This window comes from Odontomachus brunneus, unplaced genomic scaffold (genome assembly GCF_010583005.1).
Source record: "Odontomachus brunneus isolate Ranch 3 - 2012 unplaced genomic scaffold, Obru_v1 Obru_scaffold_148, whole genome shotgun sequence".
NCBI lineage: Eukaryota > Metazoa > Arthropoda > Insecta > Hymenoptera > Formicidae > Odontomachus > Odontomachus brunneus.
Genome location: NW_022639598.1, coordinates 17,080 through 38,350, shown reverse-complemented (window position 1 = coordinate 38,350; position 21,271 = coordinate 17,080). Strand labels below are relative to the sequence as shown.

The window sequence follows — 21,271 nt, the reverse complement described above, 5'->3', positions numbered from 1 at the left end:
GCTTTGAAAGTCAAATATCGGGCGTAACGATTTTATTAGTATTCGCGCGCGACCAAGTGGAGCGTGTGACCGCAGCCCTCAGTTTTTTCAAGAACCCGCTCGAGAAACCTTGTATCCCGCGAAGGAAGCTTTCATGTGAAGCTCACACACTGAGATAAACACTGCGAGATACGTCGCGAGAGAAATTTTCGTTTTTACAAACAACCATTTGTACACAGTTAGAAATCTTGCGTACAAATGTTCAAATTTTCAAGTGTTACTTATTTTTGACTGTTATTTCAATGTAAAATTATATATTATTTTTGTGATATTTTAATGTCTTACATTAACGTCAATTTAATAACTTAACGTTTCCTGTATGCTACTTAAAGAGAGAAATGGAATATATTATTTTGAAAAAATTCAGGTAAAAAACACAAGAATTCACTTGCGGAAGTCACTCGATCGTGAAAATAAAATACAATAAAGGACGCCAAACGGCTGGTTTAATAGCATAACACGAATAATTCCATCTCTGACTGGAAGTTTCGATTAAAATAAACTATATAATAAATTAGGTCGGCTTACGATCGTGTCGTCGAACTAAATTTTGTGCTTGTTTCATGCAAACAAGGGATTAAAAGAACATGAGAATTTTTCCGAAAAAATTTGGGACAGTGCGGCCGCCATGTGCAGCCCTGAAATTGAGTCCGTTTAGCTCGACTTGAGCCGTTCCGACGGGTCTTTCTTCCTTTTCTAGCGCATATACGTTCAAACAGTCGCGCATTTTTTCTATCTCCGTGTTCTAATTAGCGAAAGGCCGGGAGCACGCTCGGGGAAGGCAAGGACGATCGATTTCCTCGCCGTCGCGAGTCGCCCGTCCCGGTCAGTTCGCTCGCTTGCGATTTTGCCGAGACAATGGCCACTGCTACGCGCGGTTTTCACGGATACGCGATATGCCGGACATGATGTACGGCCGCGCTTCGGTTTAGATAAAGACCGCGACGAGTTTTATTCGTACGTTCCCGGGAGAAAGCGCGCTCCCTCTGCTCGGTGTGCTCCAGTTCTCACGAAGCTCCCCTCGCGATCTTCGTTTCCGCCTCGTAGACGGCAGAATCTCGATGGAAATTGAAGCGTCCAGGTAGTAGGAGCGAGGAACGTTGGATCGTTGGAGGGACAAGCGATTCAAGGAAAACACTACTCTCTTAAAGTGAATCAGTGAATAGTCACTGATATCAGTTATAAATATAGCACTGAGCGGTTTCAGTGCTGTACTTACAGCTGCAAATCAATAGTATAGTTACTGCTTTCAATGATGTTTCACTGATTCACTTTAAGAGAGTAGAAACCAACTCTCTTGGTTCAAACAGAAAGGAATATAATTCGTCGTCGTTGCTATACGATTAAAAATTGACACATCGTTAATATTTTCCACGCGTGTCCCTTAAAATACACGTCGATCTCGCAAAAACGCGGCAAACCCAACACCAGAATGCGTAGTAGACCCATCAGCCACGGCCAAGACAATGAACCCTCGCCGTTTCACTCCTTCATAACCGTACGACGATCACTCAACTTTACAGTATTGCGCGTCTGCCGGAAAAAAAAGAAGGAGTGAGAGATACGCCGGCGATCTTGTTGTTGCGATAAAATTATCGAGTTTCTAACTAGGCCGCGCTTGCTGTACTTCTTGCCAGGTAAATCAACTGAACGATCATTTGCATCATCAAGCTGCGTCATCTCTAACGCACAATTAAGAAGAAAAAAAAGCCAAAGAGAAACAACGTAAGATCTCGTTTGCAAAACCCATTGAATCGTGGAAGTAAATTAAAATAAAGGCTGGAGCATCAAATAAACTCCTACAAAGGCAACGCTTGCATTTTATTATATTATATTTTATTTCTCTATCAATTGAATAGGCCACATAAGTAAGATCTTGCGCTAGCTCTTATTGGCTTTTCTCGTCTTGTCGATTCTTACCAGGTGTTACAGATTCTATCCAATCCATATAGTACCCAACACGCGTATTAATAGTGGGCATCTCCGAAGCGCAACCTACACCGGAAGATGTAATGCCGACTAGTACAATATTGTTCGTAAAATAACTTTGCCACAAGACTGGTCCGCCACTGTCCATCTGCAAAAGGTTCAGAAATTAGAAAATGCCGCGATTATTCGATGTCTTGGTTATTACAGTGCTGGAATGACGTCGATTTTGCGCTTGTCCAGTACATTAAACGCTATGCTTATTTATATTGACCGTACGAGACCTTGAATCGCTACGGATGCAGTAAAACAAATTTAATTCGAGACGCATATATTCTTCAACTAGATACACTCGTTCTCTATTGGTCATATAAATAATTTTTTGGACGGAAATAATTGTACTTCATATTTGAGGGGACACGGCAGTATCGTTGGTGATCATCACGAGATCATACGTCCCTTTGCAGATAATTCCACGATGTCAAAAGAATCCTGTTCTCTTACCTGACAAGAGTCCTTTCCCTCGGCGTAAGTACACATCTGAGAACATGCTATCTGTAGGCTAGAATTATACATGTTCGCGCATTGTTGAGAGCTCATTACGCCCACATTCACTCCCTGCAACTTAGTCGATCTGGCACCGCCAAAATCCATCATACCCCAGCCTGATTATCAAGAAGGATTAAAGCGGACAGTTGTGCGACAAGGAAAATGATCGGGTGATACTAACCCAACAGCGTCACACGATCACCGATAAACGAGTCGTATCGATGCTGAAATGGCAGACAGGCCGGACCGACTTTGGCACTAAATTTTATCGACTCTTTAGTTTTACAAATAGCTATATCGTGGTAATTTTTATCTCCACTTTTGCAGTACTGAGGATGTATTGTGCATTTCTCTATAAGATATATCTTAGTGGCGTCAGTTTCTTTACCTATTTACAAAATAATGCGAGATACCGTATATTGAATCAATTATAATAATGATTTATGCCGTTTCTCTCCTTTTTTCAATTTATCTTTGTAGAAAGTATTTTACATGCAAAACATATTCTTAAAAAATTAGGAATATTACGTTAGGCTCTACAAAACTCAATTTAATATGCATTTATCGTTATTAATAATAGCTTATGTCATCAACTAAAAAATTTTATATCTGTCAATTCTTTCCGCGAATGTTAAAATCAATCAATACGCGCGCTATCTTTGTCAAGAATTATTTTCTCAGCTAGATTCTTCCTCTACACGAAAAATTTCGTTTTTATATTCTGTAACACTTGGCATAGTTATAAAAAATTGGTGTGGAACTGAACCTATTAAAGAACAATTTTTTCGCGTATAGTGAATGTGAGATATAGCTGCACGGCATGATTCGAACCTACCAAGATTGTAAATTTAAACTTGATTTTACCTGTATTAATATCATGCTCGCCGACAAGCGCTCCGATTGTACTTATATCTTTCCTATCCACACAGTGAGCCGCTGTTAATATGTAATGATAATATATTATAGTCGCACCACAATACAATTCTTTCATTTTAAAGTCGATAAGACCAGCCATCATAGGATATTCGTTTACACATGTTTCACTGCCGCCAACTATCCTAGTCTAAACAAACAACGAAAAGTAACGATCAAATCCTTCGCATAAATTTTGTCCGGTTCCTAACCGCGTTAATATCTCTAGATAATTTTGCGTCGTATAAAAGATCTCAAAGTGGGGCTTCAAATTATTAAGGAAGGTAGTGACAAAAACCGACGTCCTTATTATTGTAGTACATTCGTACTTACTGGATTCTTCCAGCCGCATCGACAATTGCTGTCAGCCTTTGCAAAACGCATGCAATCTGATGATTGCGCTTTGCTCAGCGCCAAAAAAGGTAGCAGTAGACCGAACGTTATCACTTTGACTAAAACGAAATAATGTTCTCATAATACTTCGCTTGTTTACCAGAATTGGACCGCATCTTCCTTATATTTGGTTCCGACATTTCGTAAACATTTCAGTTCATTTCTTCAGAGAACAAGGCGACCTGAAACTTTTCCGCGCTTATTGTCATTTTGTCACAACGCCTTCCCCCTATCATTGCCCTGACCCCTTTGCCTCCCATCATTTCAAATCACCAAACCCCCTTCTCTTATAAAAGAAGACACCTCGCAGAAAAGCAATAGTTTCAGGTCGCCCTGCTTCCTAAAGTGAACTGAAACGTTCATGAAACGTCAGAACCAAATACAAGGAAGACGCGGTCCAAAGCCGGAAAACAAGCGAAGTATTAGACAACACCGTGAAAGCCTAAAATACTTATTGTTCTTATAATTATATCTCGGTGTAGATATAGATCTACTTAAAATGTAAGATTATTTTTGTTGAAAAAACAACTTTGCTGTTGTGACGCCTAATTATCAAAGTTTTGCATCAGATTATTCAAACCAATACTAAGATCTACTCGGCGAACTTTGCTCATTTCTATCTACATCCAAGACTGCGGAAAAATAAGTAGACAAACGTACTGAAGTTAAACTTTACGCGTAAACCACCGATGTTATTCTTTTACTAAATTTTTTAAATTTGTTGAGAGACGTTCAATAGACAATTAGTTACTTCATATGATTTTAACGATTTAACAATTCAAACAATTCATCCAATGATGGAATGACGATATCGATCACCGATGACCGGCACGACGTGTGGGACAGTTTAATTATTATAAGATACAATCTTGTAGAATAAAGTATGGTAACGAAAAAATAGAATATGAACGATAACAATTCTTTGAAGAAAAACGTGAACTTGAATTCAGTCGAAAAGTATATCTACAAACGCAAATGTTTCTTCCTTCGTACAACAGGTGATACCATGTAAATTGCAATAATTTTCTTATCTCGCCAAATTGCTTTGCTCTTGTAAGGTCAGTTTCGATAAAAAACGTTGTTATTAGAGTTACGCAAGACTCGACAATATCGTCTTATTTTGCAAATGCATTGTAAAAAAGGAACACATTATCTCTCTTTTTTCTCTCTCGCACACACTCTCTCTCTCTCTTTCTCTCTCTCTCTCTCTCTCACGAATATATGATCATGACGATTAATATTTTGGTCGCGCAATTTTTCCACGCGCAATTTCGCAAATATATTCGATGCAAAACGCCACCGTATATCTCTCAAAAATCCAAAATAATCAAACAACTGATCGATGTATAAAAATAGCTAAAAAATTCACTTTTCATGGATAAACATAGGTTTCGATATTCTACTGAATTAACTTCGCGCGTCGCACATATAATTGCCTCCTAATAATTTTATGGGAGAGAATTCACTCTGCGAAGCTTTCAGTTTATCGAGCTTTGCGGATCGTCAAACTTTGGTATATAATAATGTTAAACAAGAGCAGACGCAACATTTAACATAATTTGTTCAACATAATTTATAATCGCCACTATTACATTTCTAAGCATTCTACAAGAAAGTTGAAAAGAATACGAGCACGTTCTAACTATCTTCAACATTAACTAAATCCATGACAGATTGTTGATTCTTTTCTTTTGATTAGTTGTACCGAGTGAAACATATAAATAAATATGCATGAATGTATGAAAGATTGAATCGGAATACGCATGAGATGCATTAATGCAAAAGGCGCAAAATTATTTTAAATTATTCCTTATTAATTCATTCATTTAAATCGGAAGTGTGGAATATATTAACGCGCGCCGCACGACACATTATCGATGCAAAATTCGATGCACGGAGCGCAAAAAAGAAATGTACCGCAAAAGACGCGCAAACAGAATTTAAATACTTGATACACTGATTAATTTTTTATGAGAAAGTCTTAATTACGAAATAAATATTCTTATCAAACTAATCGCGTTTCCTCTCCCCCTACCAAGACTAAAATTATCGGGAACTATCGCAATATTTCGTGATTTTGAAATATTGAGTTTTTTAAATATTAAACACTTTCTTGTAAATGATCGATTTAATTGGCTTTGAACGTTGAGCTCTCACGCACAATTCATCTTCTCGGGAAACTTCCAACAAGACTGCGTCGTCGGACCACTCTCACAAGTAACTTTTGCAGACGATCAAACAAGTAGCTCGCACTATAATGAAATGTATCGCGCTGAGCGGTCGCCTAAGGAAATGCACAAAAATGCATATTGTTTTCCAATACTGTTCCACCATTTGGCATTCCTGATAACGTGCCACCACGTTTGTTTCCGCTATCGAAAAATACCTACACTAAGACCTAAAATTTTCTTGTCATTCTTATTTTTGCGTGTAATGACAGTAAATAGCTTCTTAATAACAAATAATAGAAGCAGTAAATTGGTGGACGGTTATCGCAGTGACGACTTCTTATTCCAAAACGTCGAACATATGGTTCAGATCGACGTTCGGGACTAATTAAATTGCTTATTTTATTGTTACTTCAGGAACACACTCGGCGAAGGAAATCATGATGATCGATTTCCCCGCTGTGGTGAATCGCCGCGGTATGTTCGTGCTGTCGCGATTTTACCATAGCAATAGCCACTGATGCACTTCTCACGGATACACAATACGTTGGACGTAATGAACAGTCGCGCTCAATTTAAATAAAGGCCACAACGAATTTTAATCGAATATTCCGGGGAGAAAATGCATTTCCTCCTTCGCGTATGGCCGGTGTCCTCCAGTTTTCACGAAGGGCGCGCTTCGCAAGACCTTCGTTTCTGCTCCAGAATCGGTAAAATCTCAATGAAACTTGAAGCATTCGGGTAGCAGGGGCGAGGGATGTCAAATCGCCCGAATGATGAGCGACTCAAAGAAAACATTAACTTGTTGGTTCAAACGGAAACAAATATAATTCACTGTCGTCGTGTACGGTTAAAATTCGATGCGTCGTTGATATTTTCTGCTCGTATATACACATCGCGAAAACGTGACGTCTACGCGAACGCGCCACCAGCGTGTATCTACCCCAGCTTCGTACAACGATTCCTTACAGTTTTATTTCTCCATAGCGATCACTCCATTTTGCAATATTGCATGCCTGCCGAAAAAGAAGAAAAAAGGAAAATGAGAGATATATCAATATATCTTATTGCGGTGTTAAAATTCTCACGTCTCTAATCAGATCGTGCCTGCCAAACTCCTTGTTTTGTAAATCAACTAAACGATTTATGTATAGTTGACAAGAAGAGAAAAACCAATAAGAATCAATGTAAAGATTTCACTTGCAAAACTAACTGAATCATGAAGATAAAATACAATATTATAAAAAAAAGTGAGGCATCAAATGGACTTTTGCAAACATTTATGTTACGCTTATATTTGATTATACATATATATATACAGGGTGTCTCACACTCTTCTCCGGGCATTTTGTGAGAACGTAGAACAGATTGCGGTGAACATAAAAGTCTTATACCGTTTTGCAATAATTCTCGCAATAATTTTCGAGATATTCGCAATAATTATCGAGATATTAATTGTAGAAAATTTATGAATGATCATGCAGAATATGGTAAATGAGTTATAGTAGCGATGACTGCCGTCATGTACTTATACTTCAGGTCAAATTGAACAAAAATGTCCTCTACCATTTTCCAAATAATCGCATAGATTTTTAATTATTAATTAAAGAAGATTATTGCACGATTCTGCGTGATAATGCACTCATCTTCTTTAATTAATAATTAAAAATCTATGTGATTATTTGCAAAATAGAGGACTTTTTTGTTCAATTTGACCTAAAGTATAAGTAGACGGCAGTCGTCTACTATAACTCATTTACCATATACTGCATGATGATTCACAAATTTTCTACAATTAATATCTCGATAATTATTGCGAATATCGCAAAATGGTATAGGACTTTTATGTTCACCGCAATCTGTTCTACGTTCCCACAAAATGCCCGAAGGAGAGTGTGAGACACACTATATATATATATATATATATATATATATATATATATATATATATATATATATATATATATATGGATTATATGTATATATATGTTTAACGTTTTGAGTGGATTTCGCAAATGAGATCTCGCTTTATTGACTTTTCTCGTCTTGTCTATTCTTACCAGGTGTTACAGACACTATCCAGTCTATATAGTCCCCAACACGTGTATAAATACTGGGTGCGCCCGAATCGCAACCTATACCGGCAGATATAATGCTGGTTAATACCATTTTATATGTGGTAGGATTTTCCCACAAGGCTGGTCCGCCGCTGTCCATCTGCGAAAGGTTCGGAAATTAGAAAATGCCGCGATTGCTCGGTGCCTCGTGTATTACGGTGCCGGAACAATGTCGGTCTCGCACTTGTCCAACGCGTTAAACACCGTGCTGATTTATATTGATCGTACAAGACATGGATCCGGTACGGATACAGTGAGACAAATGTAATTAGAGTCGCGTGTGTCCTGCAACTGGGTTCGAACACTCGTTCTTTGTTGTTGATCGCATAAATGATTTTTTAGACGGAAATAATTGTACTTTGTACTTGAGAGGACACGGTATCATCGGTGATCATCACAAAATTACGTTAATCTACGAACAATTCCACGATACCAAAAGAATCTCGTTCCCTTACCTGACAAGAATCCTTTCCTGAAGTGTAAGTACACATATGACTGCGTGTTATCTGTTTATTAGGATAGTAGTATTTCGCGCATTGTTGATTGGTAATTACACTCACGTCCACTTCGCGCAGCACGTTCGATTTGGCACCGCCAAAATCCATCAGACCCCAGCCTGATTATCAAGAAGAATTAAAGCGGACAGTCGTGTGTAATAACGATGAGAATGATCGAGAGATACTAACCCAACAACGTCACGTAAGAACCGCTAAACGAGTCGTATCGATGCTGAAATGGCAGACAGGCCGGACCGATTTTGATACTATAATCTATCGTGCCGACAATTTCACAAACAGCTATGTCGTTGTAAATATCTCGATACTGCGGATGTATTATCCATTTATTTATAGGATACATTTTAGCGGCCGGGGTGTCAGTACCTATTTAATATAATGCGAGATACTGTATATTGAGTCGATCGTAATATTGCACGGAAAAAAAGATTTTGTGAATTAACCAAATATCTAGTTGAATATAAACGATCCAGAAATTCTGATTGAAGTAACCTAAATTCTGTTTAAGTTAACAAAATTTTTGGTAGACTAACCAAACATGTTTGATTAAATAACCAAACATGTTTGGTTAGTCTACCAAAAATTCGGTTAACTTAAACAAAATTCAGGTTACTTCAATCAGAATTTCTGGATCGTTTATATTCGACCAGATATTTGGTTAATTCAACCAAATCTTTTTTTCTGTGTGGTTCATACCGCTTATCTCCTTTTTTTCGATTTGTCTTTATAAAAAATATTTTACGTGTAAGATATTTTCCTAAAGAATTAGGAATATATATTACATTAGGCTGTATGAAACTCAATCGCACTTGTTATTGATAATAATGGCTCATATCCTCAACTAAAAAAATTTTTATTTATCGACTCCTTTCGCGAATGTTAAAATCAGTACGCGCTATCTTTGTCAAGAATTGTTTCCTCAGCAGGTGTTTCCTCTACATGAGAAATCCCGCTTTTATATTCTGTAACATTTGGACGTAGTTATAAAAAATCTGGAAAGATTGGACTCATTGAAGGACAATTTTCTCGTGCGCATTTATATTTTATGTAAGAGTGAGATAAGATATAGCTGCACGGCATAATTCGAGCCTACCAGGATTGTAAATTTAAACTTGATTTTACCTGTAGTAATATCATGCTCGCCGACAAGCACTCCGATTTCTTTAATATTTCTCCCATCCACACAGTGAGCCGCTGTCAGTACGTGCTTAGGACTTATTATGGTCGCGCCGCAGAACAATTCCGCTCGCACGCCGTCGACGAGACCAGCCATCATAGGATATTCGTTTATGCCGGTTTCCTTGCCGCCAACTATCTTGCTCTAAACACACAACGAAAAGTAACGACGAACCCTTCGCGTGAACTAGACTCGTTCAACATTTACCCGCGTTAATATGTCTAGATAACTTTTGCCATACATAAGATATATAAGTCTCAGAGTGAGGTTTCGTATCATTGATGAAAGTAAGACAAACAAGGACTGACATCCTTACTGTCATAGTACATTCGTACTTACCGGGTTCTTCCAACCGCATTGACAATTGTATTCATCAAACGGTTTCTCCGCTCGTGCCTCACACAGAAATGTGCCTCCCTTCGTGGTATACGGAGAAATAAAATTCATAGTCACGTCCATCCCCTCACTTGTGAACGTGCCATAGCCACAGTATTTATCAATGCTTTTTCCAGCAAACTGAACCGAAAAGTACTCTTCCATGCAATTTTTGTTCTATAAAATAACGTGACAAGTCATTTATTCTCCTCGCGTTTAATTTCTAATGACTTGATTGTTAATATAAACACTGGACTTTAGTTGGACTAAAGTCCAGTGTTTATATCAACAATCAAGTTAGATACCGTTAGATGTATCCAGATAGCTGTATTCATGCCTTTTATTACTCTTACGAATATAAAATATTTTGCAACGTATATATATATATATATAAAACAACTTACCGCAGGCATGCTGATATTACAGTTGATTTTTATGGGATAAGAACTCGTCATTCGCCATGTGCATTGGTTCTGGCCTCGGTACGGATTAGGATACTCGTTATTAAATACATAGTAGTATTGTCCAGGAACCAAGTTTTGAAAATAGTCGCACTTTGATTGCGCTTCGCTCAGCGTCAAAAGAGACAACAGTAGACCAAACGTTATCACGTTGACTAAGGCGAAATAATGTTCTCATAATTATACCGCCGTATAGATCCTCTTAAAATGTAAGCTTAATTATTTTTTTTAGAACAACAATCTAACTTTGCCGTTGTAACGAGTGCCCAGTTATCAAAGCTTTGCGCGAAGTTTATTGAGTTCGATACAGAACTAAGATCTACTTGGCGAACTTCGCGCAGCTCGATTATACTTACGTTCAAGATTACGGAAAAATGAATATACAGGCATACTGAAGTAAAACTTTAGACGTAAAGTGCCCATGTTATTTTTTCATTAATGAGTCTTTCATATCTGTCGGAGTTTGTCAAAGTTGAATTACTTTATGGCGTTTCAATGATTTAAGCTCGTATTATTAGTCGTTATTTGCCTCCACATAAGATAATGAGGTCTGAATTTAGAATTAGATTAAAAATTTTTTTTTTTTATTTGAGTCGTAATATTTGCGACATTGCATGTAAATCGATTCAGCTAAAAAATTCACATCTAACTCGAAATTCGAATCTAATTATCTCACTTGAAGCAAATTTCAAGTAACTACTAATACGACTCTTAAGGTTGTATTAATAGTTGTCATTTGAAAAACTTATGTTATATGAGATTCTCAAATTTCTATTCTAAGTTAGATTCAAGTTTTCCAATTAAATAATGATATTTTCTAATTAAATAATAATAAATTTATATCTGTAGTTGCGATTTAACTGAAAAAACTTTCATCCAACTCTGAATTCAAATCTGAGTATCTCACTTGAGATTTAAGTTAATAACTATTAAGACGGACCTTAGGTTCGTGATAATTGATAATTGTCATCTGAAACTTGTCCCATGTGAGATGCTGAGATTTTTATACACAGTTTAATCCAAGCTTTTCAACTGGACTTATGATACGCGTGACACTTATAACTGTAATCACAATTCAGCTGAAAAACTCGCATCTAATTCTGAATTCAAATCTGAGTATATTACTTGAGACGAGTTTCAAGCGGAAACTATCAGCTTTTGCGATTCAACGATTCATTCAAGTTGAGAAGTTTGCGAAATTTCTTCGTTGAATGCATTGGAAGCCGTGCTACTTGCCAAAGCTTACAGAGCAGATACTGATCGACCGAACATCGATGCGCCGTCTAGTCTAGCACCCGCCTGTATAGTCACTTTTACGTAATCACGAAGTACACTCGCGCGTGTATCTCCTTTTGTCCGTGTTGCGAGGAATACCTGTTCGCATTGTGCACCCGTCGATTAATCCCCGGCGAAACGACTTGTTCTAGACCGGGCGCTTTAAGAAGTTGACTTATATTGTCCCGCACAAACAAACGCGCGCGGTAGAAGAAGCGCCTGCTTTTATCCTGACATGGAGATAAAACGAAGCGGAAACTGATAATACGCGAGCTGCCTTATCTCGCGGTTACAGCTCGCGAGCGGATTTATTATCTTCGAAATAGCATAAATGCGAAGTTTCACGAGACACGCACGTCGCGAATATCTCAGGTGTGAGAAGCGCGGAGACGTCCGCCGTTGTCGGCGTAACCATGAACGAGATTCTAACAAAAGACGCAGTTCTTGCTCGAGATACTGTCGGTTCGGCGTTGCGAGATTCGCGGACGCTTACTCCGGCCGACTATCGAGTCCAGGTGTCATCTTGACAGGAGGAGGATCTAGGCGCCCGTTATTCTTCGGTCGATAAGCAGTCGAAAGCGAAAGGCCCCGCATACGCAAATAACGCTTCTAAATGCGAAAGCACGTTCTTCATTCGATTTTCCACAAACTTCGCTTCTCTTCTTTTTAAGGCTGTACTTCACTTGATAGCAATTTCGATCGTCTGAGATTCGACACGTTGACCGCCGCCCTAATTTCTATCGATCGTACGGAAAACTTCACTGATTGAGTTACTAAAGATACGATGGATAATCTCATTCGAGATGCGTTTAACTTTTAATTAATTTAATTAATTTGTTCGGTGATGTGAAGTGTGCTTTATGGGCGACTCAATGAGACGCGGTAGAATATCATAGCGCCGATCACGGCGCGTTCGGTCGGGAAGTGTGTCCACGAATGTAAACGTCCTCCTTCATTAATTCGTGAAACAGTAATACCATGTAAGTTGCAATAATGTTCTTATTTCGCCAAATTGCTTTACCCTTGTAAGCTCGTGGTTGACAATACATTATTATTAGAGCAATTTACACAAGACTTGTCTTATCTTGTCGTAAAAATGGAATACATACTATATCTTTTGTGTGTGTCTGTGATGTGTCTGTGTATGTGTCTGACGATGTGTCTGTGTGTGCGACGAATAATTATAATGATTAATATTTTTTTTTTTCTCCGCATGACGTCTTCGTACCATTTCGCAGATATACCCGACGCAAAACGCCGTCGCGTATCTCTCAAAAATGTAAAAGTCGAACAATTAATTGACGTACGAAAACAGCTGAATAAACAGATCTTTCACGGATAAATGCTCCTGTTTTGATATTTTATCAAATAAACTTCGCACGTCACGCCACGTATATTTGCCTTCTGATAATTTTGTCATTGCTGTGAAAAGTCGTCGGGCTGTACTTCCAGAAGTCGCAGCTGCAGAGGCAACTGAATCCTTCTCTGATTCGAAAATTATATTTTTCGTTGTCGTGCTGAGAAAAAAATGTTTGATACTCTTAACTATATAATTATATAGAGAAATAATTCCCATAAACCATAAATTTCGTGATCAATAAAATAATTTTTTTCTCAAATTCGACTATAATAATAGTGATAATAATCTTACGTGCATATTACTACTACTATTATGGCTTGGGCCAAAAGTAATTATAATTTTAGTTAGGTCAACCATTTTTTTCTTTTGCGGAAAATATCGCGCTTCAATCATAGCTTTGACTGTAACCGATGGCTGTAACTGTCTCTCTTGGTGAAACAAACTTGACGAGACAAGCTGTAGAAAAACTAGAAAAAAAGGCGCGTGTCTCATTTGTTTCGAGAAATCAGTCCTTCAAACTTGCCTCTTTGTTGGCTCGGAATTTCAGTCAACATTTTTCGCGCATTCCGCGAATTGAGCGAATTCTAATCGAAGCTGTCGTTCGTTCTTTCAGAAATCTTCGTCGCCCGAGACCATATTTTAAGAGACGTTACAGTTTACTACGTCTCCCCCCCTCCCGACAGAATTCAAGGTGAAAACGCTCTGAGATATGTTCGCGTCGCGACATATAAATTACGGATTAGTTACTACATTATTCACTATAGCACTCCCGCGCGCGCGCGTCTTCCCCCGTTAAATCCCACTGTAATAAAATTTATCACCGCCGGATTTCAAAGAGATTTCTCTCTCGCTCTCTTTCTCTCTTTGCGATTGTAATTTCAACATTTTTCTCGTGTCCTGAGAAAACAAAAGGAAAACATTTCTCAGGATCGATATTACGAAGAAGCGTTAATAAACAGCACCTGTTTGCGCTTGATATGGAGAAATCTAGTTTATCACTCGAAGCAAACACGTCTTTTCAATTATTTCGCGCGACAACCAAATATAATCGCAATTAAAAGGAAAGAGAGAGAAAGAGAGGTAAAACGTGACAGAGCATGTATAAAGCTACATACTCGATATTCAGGAAGTAAATCGGTTACATGTACATAATTCAACGATCTATTGAGTTCCGCATGTATACATGGGGGGAAGTTTGCTCCGTGGACGAAGTTTTCGGTTTATCGAGCTTCGCGGACCGTCAAACTTTGATAAATGATGATGTTAGGCAAAAGCAGGCACAATGTACAACGTAACTTGGTTATAATTGTCATTATTAGGCTTCTAAACACTCTGCAAGGAATTGAGGGGAAGACGAACGTGTTCATGCTATTTCCGATAGATTGTCGATTATCTCTTCTTTTGGTTGTACACGGAGAGAATATTATAATTCTTTTTCGGCATAAATTCCTCTCAATTTTATTATGCCTAGTAGTGTAGAAATAGACCGTCAGCAAGATCTATCGTATTAAGAAACATGGTAAATTTCACCTAAAATTTTTCTGTTTTGTTTGACGTGGCAAACTTTTTTATTGCATATATGAAATGAAAGGATAGTCAATTACTGCAAAATGTCGATCTATTTGATTACAAAATAGTTTTTATTATGAAATTCTAAAATCAGATAAATTTCAGTTGAAAAATCTCTGATGACATCCAGTCAAGGTAATGTTTAAGGACCGATAAAAGTCTATATAGGTGTAGTGGTGTAATCAGAAAAGTAAAAACTTGCAACTATGACTTACATAGTCAAAAGTATAAAATTTATTAGTCAAAACAAACATTCCTGGCCTCAATCGGGCCCTCTTTAGTGATGGATAAAAAATACACAAACTTACATAATATAACATGTCAAATTATATAAGTCACAGTTGTAAGTTTTCACTTATCTGATTACGCCGCTACGCCTGCGTATAAGTTTTTCTTGAGCCTTAAATGTTTCCTATAAAATTCTCTTTGTATGACGAAAAAAGTATGGACATGAAAGTATATACATGGATATGTGAGAGACTGGTTCGGAATATGCATGAGACACATTAATCCAAAAAACAAAATATTATTTTAAATTATTCGTCGCTTATCTCATTCATTAAAATCGAAAATGTGGAATATATTAGTGTGGATATATATCCGCATGACCTGTTATGATATTTTGTCGCAAAATCCGATACGTATGCAGAGTGCACGAGAAAAGCAACGCGACAAATGGACACTGAACGCACTTAATACGCTAAATGATATTTGGTGAAAAGATAAAATATGAAATAACGGTTTGGTAAATGGTCAATTTAATTAGCTTTGAACGTTGAGTTTTTACGTACACTTCATCCTCCCGGGAAACTTCCAACGAAAGCTGCAACGACGGGACACACTCGCAGCGTTGCAATGTGCAGTAACGAGTAGCGTTTGCGAACGATCAAGTAAGTGACGCGCCGTGGGCTTCCTTGATAAAATGCACAATAAAAAGCGCAAGTGTTTCCCGATACTGTTTCGCCATTCGTGATAACGACTCGCCATTTGTTTCTAATGTTACCTTGAGAATATCTACACTTACGCTTCGTTGTTATTTTCACGTGCGTAATAACATTAAATAGCGTTCCTGGAATTAATAAATGGATGGATAGCTTGTTTGACGACAGACGTCGAGCATGTGTGCGACCAATGTGTTCGGAACAAATTGAATTACTTTAAATAAATAATTATAACAAAGCAAATGAGAATGCATCGCCGTTAATTTAGCGCAAAATATCATATATTCAATATATTATTGTTTGTATCAATAAATTATTGTTGTTGTATGTGTAAATATTACGGTCTCAGTTTAAATATTACATTATTATTGCCTACGTTTATGTAGCGCAAATACGCGATATAAATGCATGTAGGGAGGTACCGAAAAAAAAAAAATTATCATGCAAAAGCAGAAAATACACATATGTACGATCGGACACATCAATGTTATCCTGCGACTCCTCGAGTCGTTTCGTTTTTCATGAATATGAAGAGATGAGAGCGATTACGAACTAACAACTTGCTATTTTTCAACAATTAGCTAAAAGCGGGAAGATATACTACTTAAATATTACAGAACAATTCGATCATTGAATTTATTTGCATGCGTTTTGTCGCGATATCTATATCGCGTTGTTATACATGTTGGTACCAATATTTATAGTAATGTGCACGACGTTGCAACCTAAAATACATCACGTGTGTGTGTATGTATGCGAGAATAAACACGATGCAGCATTTTTATATTTTAGGAACGTAAAACGACTGCGCGCTTGCCGCAAATTGATTTAATTCGCTCTCGCGGCTCTCGTGGCTCTCGTTTTACGAATTAATAATTTTTCTTGTGTTACACGCGCGCACTGTTAACTTCATGTTAGCGTCATTTTTAATCTTGTTCGCTCCTCAAATCGACAATCCCGGCGGAATGAATCGGTGTGGGGAAACTCACGTTGTAAAAAAGTAACAGCAAGAGGCAGACGTAATAAGTAATTATTATTTATTATTCTTCTTATATTTTTCTTTATTCTCTCCTTACTTCAATTATTATATATAATTTATTTTCTTATTTTAACCATGTCATCAATTCTTTCCTGTCGCGAGTATATTATAAACTATTAACAAACTTAATTAAAATGTAATAAAAGGTTCGCTTACAAAAAGAAGCTACTAGGACAACTGAAGAGAGATATAGGCCTAGTTTAGATCGTGCACTTGATACGCGTACTAAATAGTTTAGTACGCGTACTAAATAGTTTATAAACTTTCTATTAAATAATCTTAATATCGATAATGCATATCAACAGCAACGCATTCTATCAATACAATATGTTTTGTTGATGAGTATTATACCAGCTTAATATACCATTGTTTATATATATCGATATTAAGATTATCTAATAGAAAGTTATTATTTAATACGCGTATCAAGTGCACGATGTAAACCCAGCCATAAAGCTCATCCCCTCCCATCACCATCAGTCGTTATTCATCAACAAACGCCGGGCTATCACACAGTCAAAACATTCAGAACCTTGAAGGCGGTCAAATTTATATTCGCGCCTCGCCGGCTTTTCCGAATGTTTCCATTCAGTTCCGGGTCGGCGAGCGACGCGGACTACGTGTCGGTACGTTATCTGTTGCTCTTCTACACGACCAAAACATTCGGGACCTTCAAGACGGTTAAACTTACCTTTGCGCCTCGCGGACTTTTCCGGATCTTCCATTTAGTTCCGGACCGGCGACACGGACCACGTGTGTGTTATCTATCATTTCTTTCGATCAAATTATTCTGTCGGTCAAATTATTCAAATTATTTCGATCAAATTATTCTGTCAAATTATTATATCGAGGTTTAATTAGTCTCTCGTCGGCATCGTGATATTTAATACATATCTTTGACTGAATCGTATTCACGCGAGTGTCAGTGTTAGTGCCACAAAGGAGCAGCCTGACAGACGGAATGCTGGATGCTGGAAGCCAGGATGGAGAACACAGGATATTGGAACGCGGGCAACGATACATCATACATTTGAAGGTATGTGAAATCATTTATTACGGAAGATTCCATTTAACGAACGTTCGACGAGTTTATCGGGAACTAACACATATCCGAGTCGAAATTTAGACCGACATTCACAGTCTGTCATAATTTGACAAATAAATCAAGTAAGTAATTATAGCTTCATAATTAAATAATTATAATTTCATAAATCTTCGATTCCTCGTTAATCTGTCCAACTTGTTGCATTATTTCATGCAAGAAACACATTGATCGAAACAGTTGGATAATGACATAAGAACTTGTAATTGTGCTTTCAATTGAAGATCATATAAGTTACAATTATGAATGCCTTTGAATTTAATATAATTCTTGCAAATGCTGATACTTATATCTAATAATGCTTTTTGGGCCGCTGGTCCGATCTTGTTTACATCTATCAATTCTTTGTCTTCACATGTCTGTTTAGCTTTGTTTTTATACGGAATTCAAATTAAAATTTCTTTGTTTAGCAAATTATTGCTAAACAGCATTATTGGACACATAACTGTTATTTTTTCCTTCACAGCTTTATATCAGCTCTTTTAAGAGCTATAAATCTCATCAAAACTTTCATAAAAAAAAGAAAAATTCGAAAGAGATGAGATTAAAACTTGTGTTATTTTACTTACCTACTTACGCACATATTGATCCTTATTAAATAATTTAACATCTACTTATTTACATGAAAAAAGAATATAGTTATGTTAACCAGAAAATAGTAAAATATGATATAGCTTTTATTTCCGGTTTCAGTAACCAATTCTTAATTCTTACGTTGACTTTTGCAACAACATATATTAGCATTACGATTCGTTGCCTAAAAAATGCATTTTTGAGGCAACGAATCGGCAGGTCAGCGCAACCAAGAATTAATTCTTGAAGCTAGAAAGAAAAGCTATGCTATATTTTACTATTTTTCTAGTTGACACAACCATTCTTTTTTTTCTTGTATATAAATATCGTTCAAATATATTAATCGTAAAATATGATAATTCGCAATCCTTAATTCGGATTCTGCATTTTCATCATTGAATCGTGGCTGTTGCGAGCTGTCAGCAGTCTAAACACGAAATTCTATTAAAATGTATTGGAACAATTGAATATTAAATTATTAAGAAATAGTAGAAGTAAAAATAGTAGAAGTAAAAAAGTCAAAATAAAAGATTATTCCAAGTAAAAATAAAGAAGTTCTATTATTAAATAATTCCTGAACGAGTGCTTCCTCGAGCAAACGGCAGTGAATAACTATCTACAGGATCAAGGTAAGCCAATAGTTTGTGTATCTCGAGATTCTTCATTGACCTTTCAAGTTCGACGCAAGTTGCAGGGTCAAAGTTGAATGAAAATTTCGACTCGGGTAAGAACGTTCTCAACAATTCCTTCTTTAAATCTCCACGCGGAGAAAGCGGCAATAAGTCACGATTTATAGCACCAAAGAAACACAATGTTGCGTATACACGCTGTATCTCGAGATTTTTTACTGGGCGACATTACCAGGGTTAACGTAGAATCTCAATTCGGGAGATGTCACGTAAAATTAATTCGCGACGAAACATGTTAACGAGACGAAGGGCAGGAAGACAAATAGATCAGTGCGAATTTACGGGTGATGGAGAACGACGTGAATCCCGGGATAGTCCGTTATCGTGCCATTTACAGCTTCCTGACAGATGTTACTTCTCCAAAGTGCGTTAAGACGCACACATCGGCCGCTTACGATGAATAATGCATGCGCCGAGATCCCGCGTGCGTACGTATGCATTTACACGCGTATATACATTTCGAGCGCACCGGGCCGGCACCGCTTGTAGTTGCAGCTACATGGATGCTGGACGCACGTCCCCCGGGTGAATCGATGGAGCACCCCCTCACCACCCACTCACCTTCAGTCTCCTGCCTACCGTCCGTGGCCTCCCCATTGGCATACTTCTCGCATCCCTCTCGCTCTCTGTCTTCGTGGCATTCATTCCGTTTCCTCCACCCTCCCTTTCTGTCTTCTTCTCTCTCTGTTTTCATCCCTCTGCCTGTCAATCTTTCTCTTTCCTTTCTCTCTGGCTTTCTTTCTACCCCCGTGTGCCGTCTTCGACCTCATCCCGAAACTTCCCACCTTGGATCTTTCTCTTTTCAAAGAATCTCAACCCCTCCTCCTCCCTTTCTCTTCTCCTGTGCTTACCAATTTCATCCATCTTTCTTCACCTGTCCTTTCCTCGCGCGACTCATGCGCGTTGCCGACTCGACCCTTCGTGTAATCTCCGCAACGTATCGTTCACTCTCCGTCGCTACTACCAGCCTCGTTTCTCTTCTTTGAAAGAGAGAAAGAGAGAGAGAAACTGCTGTATCCTCATATCTTCTTCCATCTCCACCGCGATCCCTCCTGCTACCGATGCTCAACTTTACGCTATCTCTTTATGTTAGTTCTCAATCCGTTCGACCTGACAGGGTACAGATCCGCGGCGGCAGATAACCGTCCCTCGATTAATGCCAGCGATAACCCCCGGCCTTTTCCGCGTTATCTTACGTAGGACGATACGTTCAATTATTAGATTTAAATGATTGATAGATATCCGAATATGTCGAGTAACGTACGTATGCTTAGTTTGTGTCAATCTTTCGAATGTATCTGAAATGCACCCGTGAACAATATATTTACTTGTTTTCCATTAATCAAAACGAAGACGTACGCGCGTCCAATGTAGGTCAAAGCAACGTGAAATATTAAAATTGCGCGACATCGACACAATGCGAGACTTCGTCTTCGGGGATAACTCGTGGGAAATCTTCGCGATTTGAATTTCGTCGGAGGAATTCCGCGCACCTCTCGATAAAGCGCGGCTCGAAGTCAGCGCGACGGACTTGCCCGAGCAAAATTAAATCGCGTGCATTCCCCGGGTGAGCCTGGGTCAACCGGCGCATTTCTGTCGCATCAAAATGCAACATGTCATACTTGCGGCTGTCGTGTGAGAAGCGCAGGAACGCTATTTCGACGGTATAATTTACATACGAAAGTAGTTTACGCATCGCCACGTTATGCAAATACCTTTAATAAACAAAATAAACACGCACGGTATATAATATTATAGTATAGCGCGCGATATACGCAAACAGAACTGACGAGACCCAAATGTCATCCCGTTTGCATGATACCTAAGTACACATCGTGTCTCGCGATAAGTGTCGTTAGCATCTAAATAACCGGGTAAAGTAGGTAGCTAAATATGGGCAGATATATCTAAAACAGTCCCCAGACAAGTCATTACGAACGGCACCGTTTGCTGTAACGCACAATCGTTATGATCATTTTAACGAGAAGTAAGAATTGTAATTGAGGGAAAAAGTCCAGATAATTTTCGCGTTCATAAATCATTTTATATAATCGCTTGTGTTATTTTGCAACGTCCGGCAACATTCTGTAT

The 21,271-nt window shown here is 38.0% G+C and overlaps 1 protein-coding gene across 1 annotated transcript; it reads right to left on the bottom strand.

The window, feature by feature from the left end:
* Positions 1-1,336: 1,336 nt before the first annotated feature.
* Positions 1,337-15,778, bottom strand: LOC116850529 (venom serine protease 34-like). Its single transcript, XM_032828926.1, has 14 exons — positions 15,628-15,778; positions 10,576-10,787; positions 10,136-10,348; positions 9,742-9,940; positions 8,791-8,985; positions 8,560-8,720; positions 8,048-8,204; positions 5,981-6,040; positions 3,760-3,878; positions 3,379-3,577; positions 2,696-2,902; positions 2,470-2,630; positions 1,960-2,116; positions 1,337-1,572 (listed from the first exon to the last, which is right to left on the bottom strand). Exons 1-14 carry the CDS (start codon positions 15,632-15,634, stop codon positions 1,547-1,549), a joined length of 2,073 nt encoding a protein of 690 aa, XP_032684817.1. The 5' UTR covers positions 15,635-15,778; the 3' UTR covers positions 1,337-1,546.
* Between the last annotated feature and the right edge of the window lie 5,493 nt (positions 15,779-21,271).